The 16,269-nt window shown below is 39.8% G+C and overlaps 1 protein-coding gene across 2 annotated transcripts in view; it reads left to right on the top strand.

Annotated features, from left to right (window-relative positions):
• NETO1 (neuropilin and tolloid like 1) overlaps positions 1-15,354 on the top strand; it is a 109,280-nt gene extending 93,926 nt beyond the window's left edge. For both annotated transcript variants that reach the window (XM_042910587.1, XM_042910586.1), the window contains 3 exons: positions 7,139-7,252; positions 13,718-14,276; positions 15,280-15,354. In XM_042910587.1, coding sequence (XP_042766521.1) covers positions 7,139-7,252; positions 13,718-14,276; positions 15,280-15,340 — 734 coding nt within the window. In that variant the 3' untranslated portion in view covers positions 15,341-15,354. The remainder of the gene's footprint in view (positions 1-7,138; positions 7,253-13,717; positions 14,277-15,279) is intronic.
• Positions 15,355-16,269: the final 915 nt, after the last annotated feature.

Raw genomic sequence — 16,269 nt, 5'->3', positions numbered from 1 at the left:
TCACTTACGGTATTTTAAATTGAAATTTTAAGCCTGGATTTAAGGTACCCGTAGATATTCTCGAAACCTGCATCTGTGCGTCATGTTTCTCTGTCCTGAAAATCGTGTCACTCAGTTGCAGGACACTCTTGTCACTTATGTCCAAACCTCAGTTTATAAGATCACTAGAGACTTCAAAAGAATACGCCTTGATTTTATAGTGGGACCAAAACACCACGATCTGTTCTGCACACTCGCTTTTCTTGCCTTCCAAGATGGCGTCTGAATAGCTCTCTTTACAATTTGGAATTAGAAAATGCATCTTATCCTCATGGTCTTGTTTTCCTGCGAATCAAGGAATATCATAACACACATCTAAACCTTCTTCCTGGAAAGTAGTACAAACACTTGTTAAAATCTGCCTTTTATTGAAGTTAGCGAGCAAACAATCCGTCTTCTGTTTCTTTTTTAGAGTTAAAAACTTGAGTGATATTTTACACTGGGCATGGGTATAGCAAAGGGATATACTTCCCGAGATCTTTAAATAACTTAGCAAGGCTCAGTTTCAGGAATGTCCTGAACATATCTTAGAAAAGTGTCTTACAAACGTAAAAAAAAAATTGGGGAGCCTGGGTGGCTCAGTTGGTTGAGCGTCCGACTCTGCATTTCCACTCAGGACATGATCTCACGGTTTCATGAGTTCAAGCCCCACATTGGGCCCTGCACTGAGACTGCAAAACCTGCTTGGGATTCTCTCTCTCTCCCTCTCTTCCTTCCTTTCCTGTGCTTGCACTCTCAAAATAAATAAATAAACTGAAAAAGAAAAAAAAAGTTGTCTTTCTTGCGTAGTTGCCTATAAAAAGTGGAGACAGTATATAGACTTACTTTTTTTTTTCCTTTTTATAGGTAAATACTAGAGTCACATAGAGTCAAAGAGCTTGGAGCTTCAGATTTGTGGTGTATTAGTGACTCTTTTCACATTTAAATACATTACGGAATTCCTATGATTGCTTGAGAGAGAGAGAGAGAGAGAGAGAGAGAGAGAGAGAGGGATAAACGCCTTCATTTCTACAGGTTGTGAGGTTCATTATTTGCATTACCTACCCTTACGTTACTTCACGTAATATTAGAAGCAACTTGAAACCACTTTTTACTTATAGACGGGGGTTGTCCGCTGAGCACTCGGGACGGGATGTTTGTAAATGAATGATGGAGGTTGTAGAAGATAACAGCCTGGAGAACGATATGCTAGGGAAATTTACGAAGATAAATGTCCCCAGTCGTTTTTGAGGAAGTGATGTTTCGTGGCGCATTACTTTATTCCCCAGTCTCTTATGAGTGGGAATGAACTGGGCTGTTGCTGAGGCTGTGCACCCAGCTGTGGCGGTCAGTGTCCATTGGATCTGCCTGGTCGGGTCCCATGAAGAACTGATTGTTACATATTTTAAATGTCACCCCTGCATGTAATAGCTTATAGAGCTCTGAGCTACAACCCATTTCATTATATTATTTCTCTTACAACATTGTATTAGCTAAAGAACAGCTATGCTTTTTTGTTACACAAGAAGGTAAACACCTCTGTGTAGAACTCCTCTTTTTAGACTGTATTGATTGCACGCTGTTATGTGTGAAACCTCTGCTCCATTCTTTCCAGCCTGCATTCTCATTTGGTGTTGACGAGCTCTCTGTGAACGACCGTCCTCACTTCACAAATTAGGAAATGTGTAATATTAGGCCACTGAACTGGTCTATTCTGTGTCTCCTTAACATCGTATGTTTTATTGGTTGATTTAATTTTGGCGAATTATTACCGTAATTCAAGAAGAGCTAATGTGTGCTTACTGTGCCTCGGACGACAGTGGTTACGGGTTTTAAAGCTCGATCACATTTAATTTTCACAGCTGTGTGTGGTAGTTAAGATTCGCCCCCTGTATAGATGTTACTGAAACTCGGGGATCTTGAGGCACGTTCGCTCAAGGTCACACAACCTGGAAGTGGTGGACCTGGGTTTCAGTCTCAGACATTGTGAATCCACGGCTCCTGTGCGATGCTCCCCTCCCGGAGCAGCTTCCACGCACAGTTCTAACGCCTGTGTCCATAGGCTGGCACTATCCGAAGTTCTGTGCGTACTTAAATCGCTTAGGTAAGTGTTATCCTTATCCCCGTTTTACAGATGTGACAACTGGGCCCATCCTCAGGGATTATCACTCCTTGCAGCCGAGACCCAGCTCTGCCCACAGTAGCGTTGTCGGGATCCTTCCATCCCGTGGTGAAATGTCTGCAGAACACAGGCGAAGCTTCATCCTAACGTGCAGTCTCCTACATAGGCAAACAGACCAACCAACAAAAAAAGACTGGTTGCCCGAAAGCGTCTGTATTGGTGCAGGAGGGAGGCGGGAACAGTGAGGCAAGACCCATTTTTCAGTGTCAGACTATCCATTCTGTGTTACCTGAATGATTGAAATCAGGAGCAACGCTGTGCTTGCACACATGACATTCTGTTGGCCGACTAGAATATTCCACTACTCTCAGTTTCTGTCTTTTTTCTTTTCTTAAAATGAAATACTTAGCGTTGCATCTGGGTAATGAAATGATGAGGTTCCATAAACCCTTCCACTGAAGCGAGATTGAAAGAGCCGCGGTCATCGTATCTAAGTACACTTTAAAAGCAGTTCGGAGACAAAAAGCCACGAAAATAGTTCCTCCTGTGTCTTTTCTAAAAGCCAACGCGAAGCTGTATTTACTCTTCCGCTGACAACAGAAAACCTCCTTCCAGAAAGAAGTGGACTCTTTTGATCATGGGAACTGGGCGCGTAGGTACTCCGAACCGTAAGGATTGTTTCCTCAGCTGCCGCGTTTTTGGGCGCGAATCCCACCCTTCACTTGAGCTTCTTCCAGATAATTTTAGGAAATAAGGAAGCTGGTATTTAAGAGGCAAGAGCTTTTGGCAACGTATACTGAAGTTCTAAGCAGAACCAGTCCTCCGCCAACTGGGAGGATGTGTCTGGGTCAGCAATGGTGAGCGAGCCAAGGAGAGGACGCTGAGCTGTAGTCTCTGAGAATATCGCAAATCGGACCACCCTTGAAGACCATTCATGGCATGGAGGTTAGCTCTCCACCACTCAGCACACCTGTTGGAGTCTTCCGCTTCCTGGGATACTCAGCCAGCACCCTGGCTGGACTTAACCTTTTGCTCGGTAATATTAATCAAGTAAACCTCTCTGTTGAATATTTACCATAAGCCTAGGAACCTTAAACCGTATGAAAGCTTAAAAATGAAAAATTTTTGAAGGCATTGCCCTTCGTCTCAAAGAACATGTGGGAAAGATGATAAGCATATGCTAACCGCCAAGCTCTGTTTAAAATTGTAAGTATAATAGGATTTAAGAAAAAGATAATTTTCTCGGTAGCTTGGAATAGTATTTCAAAACTGTACAGATAATACAGTGCAGATATGATTTGGATAACAGAATGGAGAAATGATATTCCAGGGCAGAGAGAGAGAGAGAGAGAGAGAGAGAGAGAAGGAACCGTGTTTGGCCACTGAGCCACAGATAACGGGAGTGTGCTGAGGGTCATGGGAAATAAGGTCGGTATCCAGAGTGTGTCCAGACATCCTTGAAAACACAAGAACATAGCTTGCTTTGGGAGGCAGGAAGTTGCCATTTTATCTTTTCAACAGGAGATAGAAGTAAGAATCTTTGGTGAACCATTGCATACCTGCATTTATTTTTTTTTAAGTTTGTTTATTTATTTTGAGAAAGGGGGAGGCCCCGAGAGGGAGAGAGAGAATCCCAAGCAGGCTCTGTGCTGGCAGCGTGGAGCCCGACTTGGGGCTCGAACTCACAAACTGTAAGATCGTGACCTGAGCTGAAATCAGGAGTCAGACGCTTAACCGACTGAGCCACCCGGGCACCCCGCAGATCTGCATTTACAGGAGAGAAATACTCAGACGTACGATAACGAGAACACTCAGAAGCCACTATGTTGTATTTTTGGTGTTGTCTATGAAACAACATTTATTTTTGTTCAGGGACTGTAAGTTGTTACACATTTGTTTCGTAGCCGCTGCAAGATTTGCTTTTTTTATCTTTCTTGTTTGCATAGCAATTCTGTAAATACTGGCAAAAGTAAGAGAAAAGATAGTCTAGTACCTGCAATAATAGAAAATTTAAAAAGCAAGACGATCCCAGTTAACTGGCACATTTGCCTGATCATTGGATGAAAAGAAGTGTGTCAGGAATGTGATTTATTGGCCGTCCTGGATTACCTATCCCGTTACCAGTGAAATCGCCAGTATTTAATCATAACTGATACAGGCACATGGATTTGTAGTTTTTTGGGTTTTTTTTTAACTTTTTATTTAGTGTTTATTTATTCTTGAGACAGAGAGAGACAGAGCATGAGCGGGGGAGGGGCAGAGAGAGAGGGAGACACAGAATCCGAAGCAGGCTCCAGGCTCCGAGCGGTCAGCACAGTGCCCGATGCGGGGCTCGAGCTCAGGAACCATGAGATCATGACCTGAGCCGAAGTCGGTCGCTTAACCGACTGAGCCACCCAGGCACCCCTGGATTTGTAGTTTATAAGAGATGTTCACAACCAAGAAGCAGCAGAACTACAAACACAACTGCATTTGGAGCATTTGGAATTCACAGTTTGGTGTTCTTACGAGTATTCTATTGTACTTTGTTCAATTACAGAACGCAGAGTCATTTTTATTCACATACTTAAAATTGTAAAATCTAATGCATCCTACTTAATAGTAACTGTAGTAATTTTTCCAACTCATCCTGGAAGGGAAGTAAGTATTTATGCTCTCTTAAAGGTTTTCTTCACTCGGCGGATAAGCGTATTTTCATTTTTTAAGTTTATTTATTTACTTTGAGAGTAGGGGAGGGGCAGAGAGAGAGGGAGAGAGAATCTGCACTGTCAGCTCAGAGCCTGACATGAGGGCTCCCAACTCACGAAGAACTGTGAGATCATGACTGAGCCAAAATCAAGAGCTGGATGCTTAACCGACTGAGCCACCCAGGTGCCCTGATAACTCTGTTTTCAGTACCACCAGAGTCTCTTAGGACGTGTGTATTTCTCATGGTTTTTTACTAAAACATTTTGCAACCACTCCACTCGCAGAAAACTCCTTTTCGTTCTGTGTGCACAGTTTGACAACATTCATTATCTGCTTAACAGACCGTATCTGTTCTGCAAGAGCCATTACGGTTGACTACAGAAATTTAAATTTAGCTCCATACTAAAGAGCAGATTTTTGCGATAATGTATCAGATCATTAAAGTTTATATTATAACAGGCTTATATGATGTTTAACAAGGCACTAGCCCACGTTAAGCGTGATACTTCCTTTTCAAAATGACTACTGCATATTTTCTACCTTTTAATGTGTTTTTTCCCCGAAAATGACTCTTGCATTTTTTTTTAAATCTTTTGCCAGACTTTAAGACCATAAACTCAAACTCTAGCCGAGGAAAGAAGGAACTAGTCTTCTGGAAGCGGGATAGGGGGAAGGGTGTGGAGAGCCAGAAGGAATCCCTTTGCTTGAGTTAGCTACATCTTTACCATGTTTCTGATTTTCAAGACTTGAGTGTGTTTTGTTTGTTTGTTTGGTTTCATTTTGTTTTGTTTTGTATTGTTTTTTGGGTTAGGATTTCTCTAAGAGTGTTAAAATACACCAAGTTGCCTTATGCAAATTATTTGTGTGACACTTGTGGTTAATATAGCAAATGTACCTAAAAAAGGTAACTTTCTAAAATACCTGTTGATATATAGTCTTGAAGGTGTGAAAATCATTACAACATGACTGTGGTATTTAGACAATACTGATCATTAGTAAATCTTTATTGACCGATTTTCTAACCACTGTAAATTATGTGTTTTGTATCTAATATGCTTTTCTAGGATACTCATCCTTAAAAGGATCTTAGAACAATTACTGAACAAAAACACGAAACACAGAAATTACGTTTTATAAGATATGTGGGATCATTGTGAAGTTAAAAGCACGGTCTGTGAACTATAATCCCTAATTCAGTATTACTCTAGAGACTGATTTTTCCTTTTTTTTAAATTTTTTAACGTTTATTTATTATTGAGAGACAGAGAGACACAGAGTGTGAGCAGGGGAGGGGTAGAGAGAGGGGGAGACACAGAATCCGAAGTAGGCTCCAGGCTCTGAGCTGTCATCACAGAGCCCCACACGGGGCTCGAACTCACAAACCGCGAGATCATGACCTGAGCCGAAGTCGGTCGCCCAACCAACTGAGCCACCCAAGTGCCCCTAGAGACTGATTTTTCTAAACATCCTATTACTCTGATAAAAAAAAGGAATGTATTTTCCTAATATGGAAGTCCTATCTAACATTATACGTTGCTACATTAAACTTGTACTATTTCTCCTATCTTTGTATTGTATACCTTCTGGGCATCCTTCCTTTATCTCCCAGCACCCTAAATGCGCATTGTATCTGGCGATCATGGACCATTGTAACATAATGTTACTAGAATGTGTGAAATACATGAAAGTAGGTTAATTTCATCAATCATGTTGATGGGAATAATATATATTTTTATGTTGTTCAGGATTAATTTTCTCTTGTTCTGAATTTCCATGACATTTTTTGTTTTGTTCATTTGTTGAAATAATGCAAGAGAGATTTGCTTAATGTCTGCTTTCTTCGTTCGTGTTTTGTAAACATATGCTTTACAAAATTATTTCAATATTAATTACTTAAATTAAGACTTTTTGCATAATACAACTAAATTTGTACATACAGAATTCCAGTGTAAAGCATAACGTTATGCATGTAGTGGGCACTTAATTTTCGTTACATGAATGCAGCAAGTCAAAAACAAAAAAAAAAGAACGTACCCATATAGATAATGTACTTCATTGTTATCATGGAAACCCTCCTGTGCTAGTTTTGTAAGCTAAGCACATCTAGAGAAGGGCCAGCTCTGTTCACAACATGGGAAATAATTACCACAGTAGCAACCCCTGAGAATGGAATGTCGGATCGTTTATCTCAATTTGATGGCAAATTATCATTCTCATCTTTTTGTTTTTCGATTTGCAATCAGAGTGATTTACTACTGAATCACCGTTATGACTTTTTTCTTTGCTTTTTTTTCTTCTTCTTATTTTTAGCTCCCTGTGAAGGCAATACATTCTTCTGCCATAGCAACATGTGTATTAACAATACACTGGTCTGCAATGGACTCCAGAACTGTGTGTATCCTTGGGACGAAAATCATTGTAAAGGTAAAGACCGGTTCTTAAAATTTGCAAAATTCCTCTGCCTGTAGAGTGGGAAGAAGTTTATTACAGTGCTTGGATGTATCAGACTTAAAAATGGACTGTCTATGAACTGTCTCAAGCTTCGTGTGTATTTGGTATTTCATTTGTAAACCCTAGTCTTTGCTTTCACCAGAGGTTTCCTCATTCGTTGATGCATAGTAGAGTATCCTTAACACTGGGATGCTCATTAAAGACATTTTATGAGAGCTTGCAGAGCCATGGAGAGGAAATGCAGTGCAGTGTGTTTAGTGCAGTGCGGTGTGTTTAGTGCAGTGCAGTGTGTTTAGTGTGTCTAGTGCAGTGTGTTTTTCCTATCAGACCTGGTGCCCTTCATCTCTGCCTGCAACTCTCCCTTATTGCAATGTCTTCATCGGATAGTAAGCACACATTCTAGAGGTCAAGTGCGTTCAAGGAACATTTGTGCTTTCAGGTACTCCCAGCCACTTAGCTCGACTTCCAATTTTGCTCCCCGAATGCTTTTCTTCCTTTCCCATGAAAATACCTTCCAGCGCCCCTGCTCCCTTCTCTAGCCTGTACACAAAGGTCTGTTTACTTGGATAGCAATCCTCGGCTTGGCTATGAATGTTATGTGTTTTACCTGAAAATGCCAGGTATATTCTTTTACTCACATTCAATATTACCTGATTGGCAAAGAAAAAGGAACAGGCAATGAACTCTTTCATGTTCAAAGTCCAGTGTTGTCTATTAAACCATCTTCTGTGGACAGAAGCAGACAGGCATCGCCACCCTAGCCCTGGTTGACGTAGTGAGAAAGGCCCAGCCTCTCAATTATTTTGAGGATAGGAGTAGGTGATTATTCAAGGAGCCACTTCTGAATGGATAGATAGGAAATTACGTAATTTGTGCAGTAGAATCTTAAATCGGCACTGTTAATGACTGGTAGTCCTAAGCTTTATTTGTCTAACGGGATTGGTTCCCACATGTATAGGGACTATTTCACATGAGAGTGGACAGAAGAGAATGTGAACAGATATGCATTATGAGCTTTCAGGTTTCTCTTCTCCAGGTGGCGGAACCACTATTTTGATTTCTGATTCATTCTTTTTTGAGAGGGGATCACACCTTTACAGGTTTGATTGTTGTTACTGGCTCACCTCAGAGACACTGTGGGTTCAGTTCCAGACCACCACAATAAAGTGAGCCAAACGAATATTTTGGTTTCCTAGTGCACATAAAAGTTGTTTGCACTATTCTGTAGTCTAGTAAGTGTGCGATAGCAATATGTCTGTAGAAACAATGTGCATACCTTAATTTAAAAAAAATACTTTATTTCTTGGGGCGCCTGGGTGGCTCAGTCAGTTAAGCGTCTAACTTCAGCTCAGGTCATGATCTCATGGGTTGTGGGTTCGAGCCCTGTGTCAGGCTCTGTGCTGGCAGCTCGGAGCCTGAAGCCTGCTTCAGATTCTGTGTCTCCCTCGCTCTCTCCCTTGCTCTCTCTGTCCCCACTCCTGCTGTGTCTCTCTTTCAAAAATAAGTAAACATTAAAAAATTTTTTAAAAAGTGCTTTATTGCTAAAAAGTGCTGGCCGTCATCAATCCTTTCAGCGAGTCCAAATCTCTGGTAACAGGTTACCATAATAAATGTAATAATAATGAAAAACTTTGGAACGTTGCGAGCACTATCAAAATGTGACATGGAGAAAAGAAGTGAGCCAATGCTGTTGGAAAAATTGTGCTGATAGACTTGCTCGATGCAGGGTTGCCACAGACCTCCAATTTTTAAAAAAAACACGTGTCTGTGAAGGACAAGATGAAGTGCGATAAAATGAGGTATGCCTGTAATTTATTGGAGTTAGTTTCATGTACTAACCTACAGTATGTTCTAAGTAATTCGCTGTGCCCTGGAAAAGAATGCATTTTGCCATTGTTAGGTGAACTGTGCGATAGATGTAGGTTGATAGCACTGTTTGTCTTCCATTTCTGTTTTTATTTCCTACCATGTTTTATCTACTTTTAAAAAATCCTCTGATGATTATGGTTGAACTGCTTCTTTCTTCACTTCTGTAAGATTTCATTTTATGTATTTTTGAGTTTAGTTGTTGGGTCTGTACAGGTTTGAAATTATTGTGCTTTCCTGATGGATTGACCCTTTTATCAAATGATCTTCTTATTTTTAATAACTTTTTGCTTTAAAGTATTTTGTCTAATGTTAGCACATCCACTCTAGATTTCTTATAAATACGGTTTGTATTGCAATCTTTTTCCATCCATTGACCTTTAGTCCATCTATATCTTTGGGTGTAAAGTATGCCTTCTATAGACAGGATATAGTTGCATCTCATTTTTTTGATCCACTCTGAAAACATTTGCCTTTTCATTGGATTGTTTAATCCCTTCATATTTCAATGCTGGTATTGATATATAGTTGGATTTACATCGGCCATTGTACTTTCTTTTCCCCTCTGTGTCCCATGTTTTTTTATCCCTCTTTTCTTCTTTATTGCTGTCTTCTGCATCGAGTGAAAATATTCCAGTGTAGCATTTGAATTCCTTTAGTGATTTTTAATGTATTTTTGGAGTTATTTTCTTAGTGGTTATTTTAGGGGTTATAACATATAGCCTAATTTCCCAAAATATATTGCAGGTTTATACTAATTTAATCCCAATGACATTGTTTATGTAGGTCTGTTCTCTCTTCCTTCTTACCTATTACAATTGTACATATTACTTTTATGTACATTACAAATCAAAGAATACATCACTGTTGTTACTTTATATAATTTTAGAGCAAGTATGTATTCACATAATTCATTATATAACCCTTTCCTCCTTACCACTTCTCATTCTTTCCTTTGTTTTTTGTGAATTCACATTACCATCTGATGACACTTCCTTATTCCAAGACAGTTTTGCTCCTACTAAACTCACTTGTACTATTAATACCAAATATATTACAAGTTAAAGGCCCAATAGTACAATTTTATGCATATGATATTACTCTTTTAAAAAGTTCAGGGAAGAATGCAGAATATATATTCAACTATACTGTCCTTGGTAGTTACGTATATGATCGCCTTTATCGGCAATGTTTATTTGCCCCTTTAATTCACTTTGTACTTACTTTTCTCACGTGCGTTTGAATGACTGTCTGGAGTTGCTTGGTTTCGATCCCAAGAATTTCCTTTAATATTTCCTTTACTGCCGTAAATTCTTTCAGCATTAAATTATGTTTATTTCTGTTTACCTGGAGATGTCTATTTGATCTCCATTTTTGAAAGTTCGTCACGCTGGATATTAGATTTCGATCAACAGTTTTTGTTTTGTTTTGTTTTTTGCCTGCAGAGTTTTAAATTTGTCGACCCTCTGCTTTCTGGCCTCCAAGATTTCTGACGATAAATCACCTGTTAATCTGATTGGGAGTCCTTTCTGTGTGATGAGTTATTTCCCCCTTGCTGCTTTCAAGATTTTCTGTTTCAACATCTTTAATCTCATATGTCAGAGTGTGGGTCTCAATTCATTTATCTTACTTGGAATTTGTTGAAATCCTTGGATTTTAGATTGTTCATCAAATTTGGGAAGTCCTCACCCTTTATGTGTGTGATTATTGTCCTGCACTTTCTTTCTCTCCTTCTTTACTCCCATCCCATGATGTTGGCGCCATTGATGGCTTGTCTTATTTTTCTGAGGCTCTGCCCACTTTCCTGGATCCTTTTTTCTTAGTCTTCTTCAGATTGCATAACGTTCCTTCACCTATCTGCAAATTTGCTGTTCTTTTCCTAGTCCAGCTGAAATGTACTGCTGAGTCACTCAAATGCAGTTTTTATTTCTGTGACCATGCCGCTCAACTCTAGATTTTTCACTTTTTTCTTTTTTAGAATTTGTTTCTTTTTTTTTTTTTTTAAGTTTTTTAATGTCTATTTATTTTTGAAAGAGGGAGAGACAGAGAGTGAGCAGGGGAGGGCAGAGAGAGAGGTAGACATAGAATCCGAAGCAGGTTCCAGGCTCTGAGCTCTGAGCTGTCAGCACAGAGCCCAATGCAGGGCTCGAACTCACAAAGATCATGACCTGAGCTGAAGTCGGACGCTCAACCGACTGAGCCACCCAGGTGCCCCTCATAATTTCTGTTTCTTCATTGCTATTCTGCATACAATGAGGGTTTCTCCTCATATTTTCCTTTACCCTCTTTAACCATCGTTTCCTTTAGTTCCTTGAACATATTTTATAACAACCGCTTTGCAATCACTGTCTTGTTGTCTTCCTAGTCTGCTGTTTGGCCCTCTCTAAGGCTTTTTAACCCCCCTGTATGAATTGCATTTTCCAGTTTCTTTGCATGCCTTGTGATATTTTGTTGAAAACTTCGTGTTAAGGGCGCCTGGGTGGCTCAGTCAGCTAAGCATCCGACTTCGGCTCAGGTCATGATCTCACAGTTAGTGGGTTCGAGCCCCGTGTCAGGCTGTGTGCTGACCGCTCAGAGCCAGGAGGCTGCTTTGGATTCTGTCTCCCTCTCTCTCTGCCTCTCCCCTGCTCATGCTCTGTCTCTGTCTCTCAAAAATGAATAAACATTAAAAAAAAGAAAAGAAGATAAAAAAAGAAAACTTCATGCTAAATAATGTGCTGTAGCAATTCTGGATACTGATTCCTCCCTCCCCGGGGCCTATTGCTACTTCTGTTTTCTCCTTGACTTGTTTGTGAGCACAGACCAGGCTGGCCTGTTTCAGTGACGTCTGTCCTGACGTTCCTCCACGGAGACCATGCCGTGGTCTCAGATGGTCCTGATTTAGTGAGGCGCTCTCTGACCATCTTTTGCCTGTGCTATTTATGTGTCTTTGTTGGTATCACACCCAGCTGTTAGTCTCCACCAAGTGCCAAATGATTGCTCTGTTGTTTTGGACAGTTCCCAGGAGTATAAATTGTTCCAAGGTCTGACCCAATTCAATTCCATTGTGTTGTGGGGTTAGTCTTTGAGTTCAGCCTTTATGATTTATTCTAAATTACTAGTTATTTTCCGGACATTTTACGTTAAACTGCTACCTGTTCTCAGGTCTGGCTAGTTGCTACTGAAGAGCTTGATCGTCTCCTCTTAATCGCTTACCAGAAAACGTCTGTTGTTTTGGAGATCCCTAGGCTTGAACTTCTCCACACTGTTCCAAACAACGTAACATTCTTTGGGGAAAGCTCTGGTGCTCTCTGTTCTTGACTTACCTCTCTTCGTGGGCGAAACGTCTGCATTACTGCTCTGAGTGATGGAGGGAGGCAGGGGCCGTGACCTACTTGTCTTGGAGTGACACCCCTACTTTATGAATAGCGTACTGCCCGAGGGTGGTAACCTCTGGCTTATCAGCTTGCCCCTCCAGGCAGACGGACAGACTCTGCGAGTGAGCTTGGGCAAGTGTGCTCAGAGACAAGCATTCCCAGCCTGCTGCCCTGCTGTAGAGCTTCTATCTTACCAGTGGGGGCTGAGAGGAGGAAAAGCCCTTGATAACTCAGCATCTCCTGCCTAGGATAGAGTACCTGCACTAGGGATTCAGGGGGCTGGTGAGAAATGCTAGAGGTTTGCTCCTCCTGGGGAGACACTGCAGCTGTAGGAGGGAAGGCTTAGGAGGAGGAAACTCTGTGCTGTTGTCTGAAACCTCCCTAAGTGTCCATCATGGTGAATTGGGGTGGGGTTGGGAGAAATGGGTTCAAAGGCCAGACTCTCACTGTTCTTAACGAAATTTAGTAACTTTTCTTGAATAAATGTACTTCCATTTGCTCTTTCCATTAAGATAATTTCCAGAAACTATACACACACACACACACACACACACACACACACACACACACACACACATATATATAGTATTTCCAGATACATTTCCAGATAATTTCCAGAAAAAAAATATATATGCACATATATTATATTTATTTATTTAAATCACTTTTACCAGTTATGGTTGTTTCACTGGGGAAGAGGCCCATGGAAGACATCATGCCACCATTCCAGAAAGTTCTGTCATGAAATTGAATTACCTTTTGATATCAGAATATTGTTGTTATTTTGAGTTCAATTATCCATGTCAGGAATAAATTCGAAACCATATAGGTAAGTCTGTGTTCCCACTAGTGGAGTTTGGGATGTTTCCTTACACCTATGAGAAGGAAAATGATTTACCGTTTTTAACATTACTAATCCGTTCCCAAATGTCATGCTGAAGGTCTTGTAAGACCTTCTCCACGCATATATTTATGTTTCAAGTAGGGGTGCCGGGCAGTGGGAGGGCTGTCTCTAAGGCCGGACGATAGGGCCCCTGTGAAAAGCGAAAGGTTTTGTTTATTTCTAAAGACTTGTTTTTGTCACTCGAAGCCTGTAAGAGTCCCATGCTGAGCGTACGTCTTATTAAAGTTCTCCCTATGCGCCTTGACTACCATATTAATACGCGGTGGATTGTTTCTTGTTTTGTTTGTTGTTTTCACTCTCCTCAACCTGTAGAGAAGAGGAAAGCCAGCCTGCTGGACCAGCTCACCAACACCAGTGGGACTGTCATTGGAGTGACTTCCTGCATTGTGATCATCCTTATTATCATTTCTGTCATTGTGCAGATCAAACAGCCTCGTAAAAAATATGTGCAAAGGAAATCGGACTTTGACCAGACAGTTTTCCAGGAGGTGTTTGAACCTCCCCATTATGAGTTATGCACTCTCAGAGGGACAGGAGCTACAGCTGACTTTACAGATGTGGCAGAGGACTTTGAAAACTACCACAAACTGCGGAGATCCTCTTCCAAGTGTGTTCACGACCACCACTGTGGGTCCCACGTGTCCAGTACGAAGGGCAGCCGCAGTAACCTCAGCACAAGAGATGCTTCTGTCTTGACGGAGATGCCCCCACAGCCCATCAAACCCCTCATCCCGCCCATGAACAGAAGAAATATCCTCGTCATGAAACACAGCTACTCGCAGGATGCCGCAGACGCCTGTGACATCGACGAGATTGAGGAGGTGCCCACGACGAGTCACAGGCTGTCCCGACACGACAAAGCCGTGCAGCGGTCAGTATCAGTAGATTTTTTGATGACGACTATAACCTGAGGACCAAAATGCCTCCAAGAATATTGTGTTCTAGTCGATCTGCATTTTTCACTTTCTTTTTTTGTTAATGATTCAAACCATAGGATCTCGAGTTTTTTCCTCTCCTTTTCCTTTCCCGTGTCATCCATAGGCTTCCTGAACCCTGTTTATGTACACATGTGTTTGTGTGTGAGCACACACAGACCAAAGGTAGTTCAGTTATTCCCACGCGTACATGACATTCACTTCTACACAGATTAGGGTTTTAATTTCTATCATAAATACGACTTGCTAATTTGCATCCACATGGTCATAAATACCGCTTTCGTCAACTTTCAATATATTTTCAGATATAAAATGATATTTGGAAGTAACTGCCTTACCAAGATGGTTAACCCATCTTGTTGAATAATTTTAATTAAAAATAGCATATTTTGCAATATAATGTATTCTATTTTTTGTATGACAGTGAAATTACGGAAATCCTTTTTTTCTACAGATCACATAATACTTATGTTACAAATTGCATATAATAGTATGGTGTGCTAAACTACAAAATATTTCTATTTAAATGTAGAGAAAAATAGTAGCAACATTTAGTTCATGTTCCTTTTAACAGAAAGATACTATTATCTGTATCGAATTATTAGCCATAAAATTAGTAAAACTTTTGAGGAAAGAAAATTTAATTTAGAAAAAAAAATCGATTTTAAGTCCCCTAATCCAAATTATATATGTTTTATTTTGCATGTTTACTAGCATTGAGTTGGTTTTATGAATGTACATACTTTTTTAATTCATTAATGCATCTTAAAACCTAAAATATTTTTAGTTGATTTAGTATTTTTGCATGCTGATGGAAAAAAAAACCCTATTTCCACAGTTTTAAGAATTTTTAGGAATGCTTTTAAGTAAGTATTTGTATGAATATTTATTTTTTGTGCAAATATTACTTTGTTGAATGAAATAGCCATAACATTCCAGGTTCTGCCTCATTGGGTCTCTAAGCAAACATGAATCTGAATACAACACAACTAGGGTCTAAAAAGAAAATTCAAGGTAAGCGAATGTCCTTGGTTCCTTCTCCCACCTTGTTGTATTCTGTTTTGTTTTGTTTTGTTTTGTTGCAGTAGTCTTGTTGATATTTTAAGGAATGTGCTCTTTATTCATAATTTCTTGAGGTACATGTTTCGTAATATTTCGTAATCAGAAATATAATGGGTTCAATGCTGATGGAATGATGATTTGCCGTAGACATATCTTTCAAAACAGTGTTCACCTGCTTACCATCAAGCATTGTACGACAGTGTTATTAAAATGATGTGAAATCAGGAAGTGAAATTTTACATGGTTTAAAGTTAAAATCCGAAACTTAGTCAACTCTCTTTAAAAAGAGCAGAAGAAATGCGAGTTTTTCATAATAAAAATACTTGAGGATTGGCTCAATATAACCGAAGTCAGTATATAAAGTTGGTAATTTCCTGATTGATTTCCTTTGGCAATATTCTACTCAGTCTCCTACGCTAAGTATTTGGTGGTACTTATGCGATTTGTGCACTCTTATTTTTGCATGAATACATAGCTTATCTCATCCAAATTAAATGTAGCATGTTACGTCAAAATCTATGAAGTCAAATTTTATGATATAAAATTTGAATGCTTGACAGTGTAAAATGTTCCATTAATACCAGTGGTCTACGTGTACATCTATTTTGTGATCAAATATCATAGCAGCTTTACTTTTAGCACTCGCTAATCTATATCTGTATTAGACTAATCTGTCTCCAATTAAATTTGCTTGACAGCTAAACTCTTCAAAACACTTCAAGCCTATCAACTATTCTTGAATTAGGTGAATGCACTTCCATGCTCTATATTACCTTGATAAATTGATGTATTTGTATGCATTTTTCATTGGGAGAAAATGTTTTAACTGTGTTTTATTTTCAGAGAAGAACTATTTATACAAAGATG

The sequence above is a fragment of the Panthera leo genome, chromosome D3 (genome assembly GCF_018350215.1).
Source record: "Panthera leo isolate Ple1 chromosome D3, P.leo_Ple1_pat1.1, whole genome shotgun sequence".
In the NCBI taxonomy this organism is placed as follows: Eukaryota; Metazoa; Chordata; class Mammalia; order Carnivora; family Felidae; genus Panthera; species Panthera leo.
This window is presented reverse-complemented; position numbering and strand designations above follow the sequence as displayed.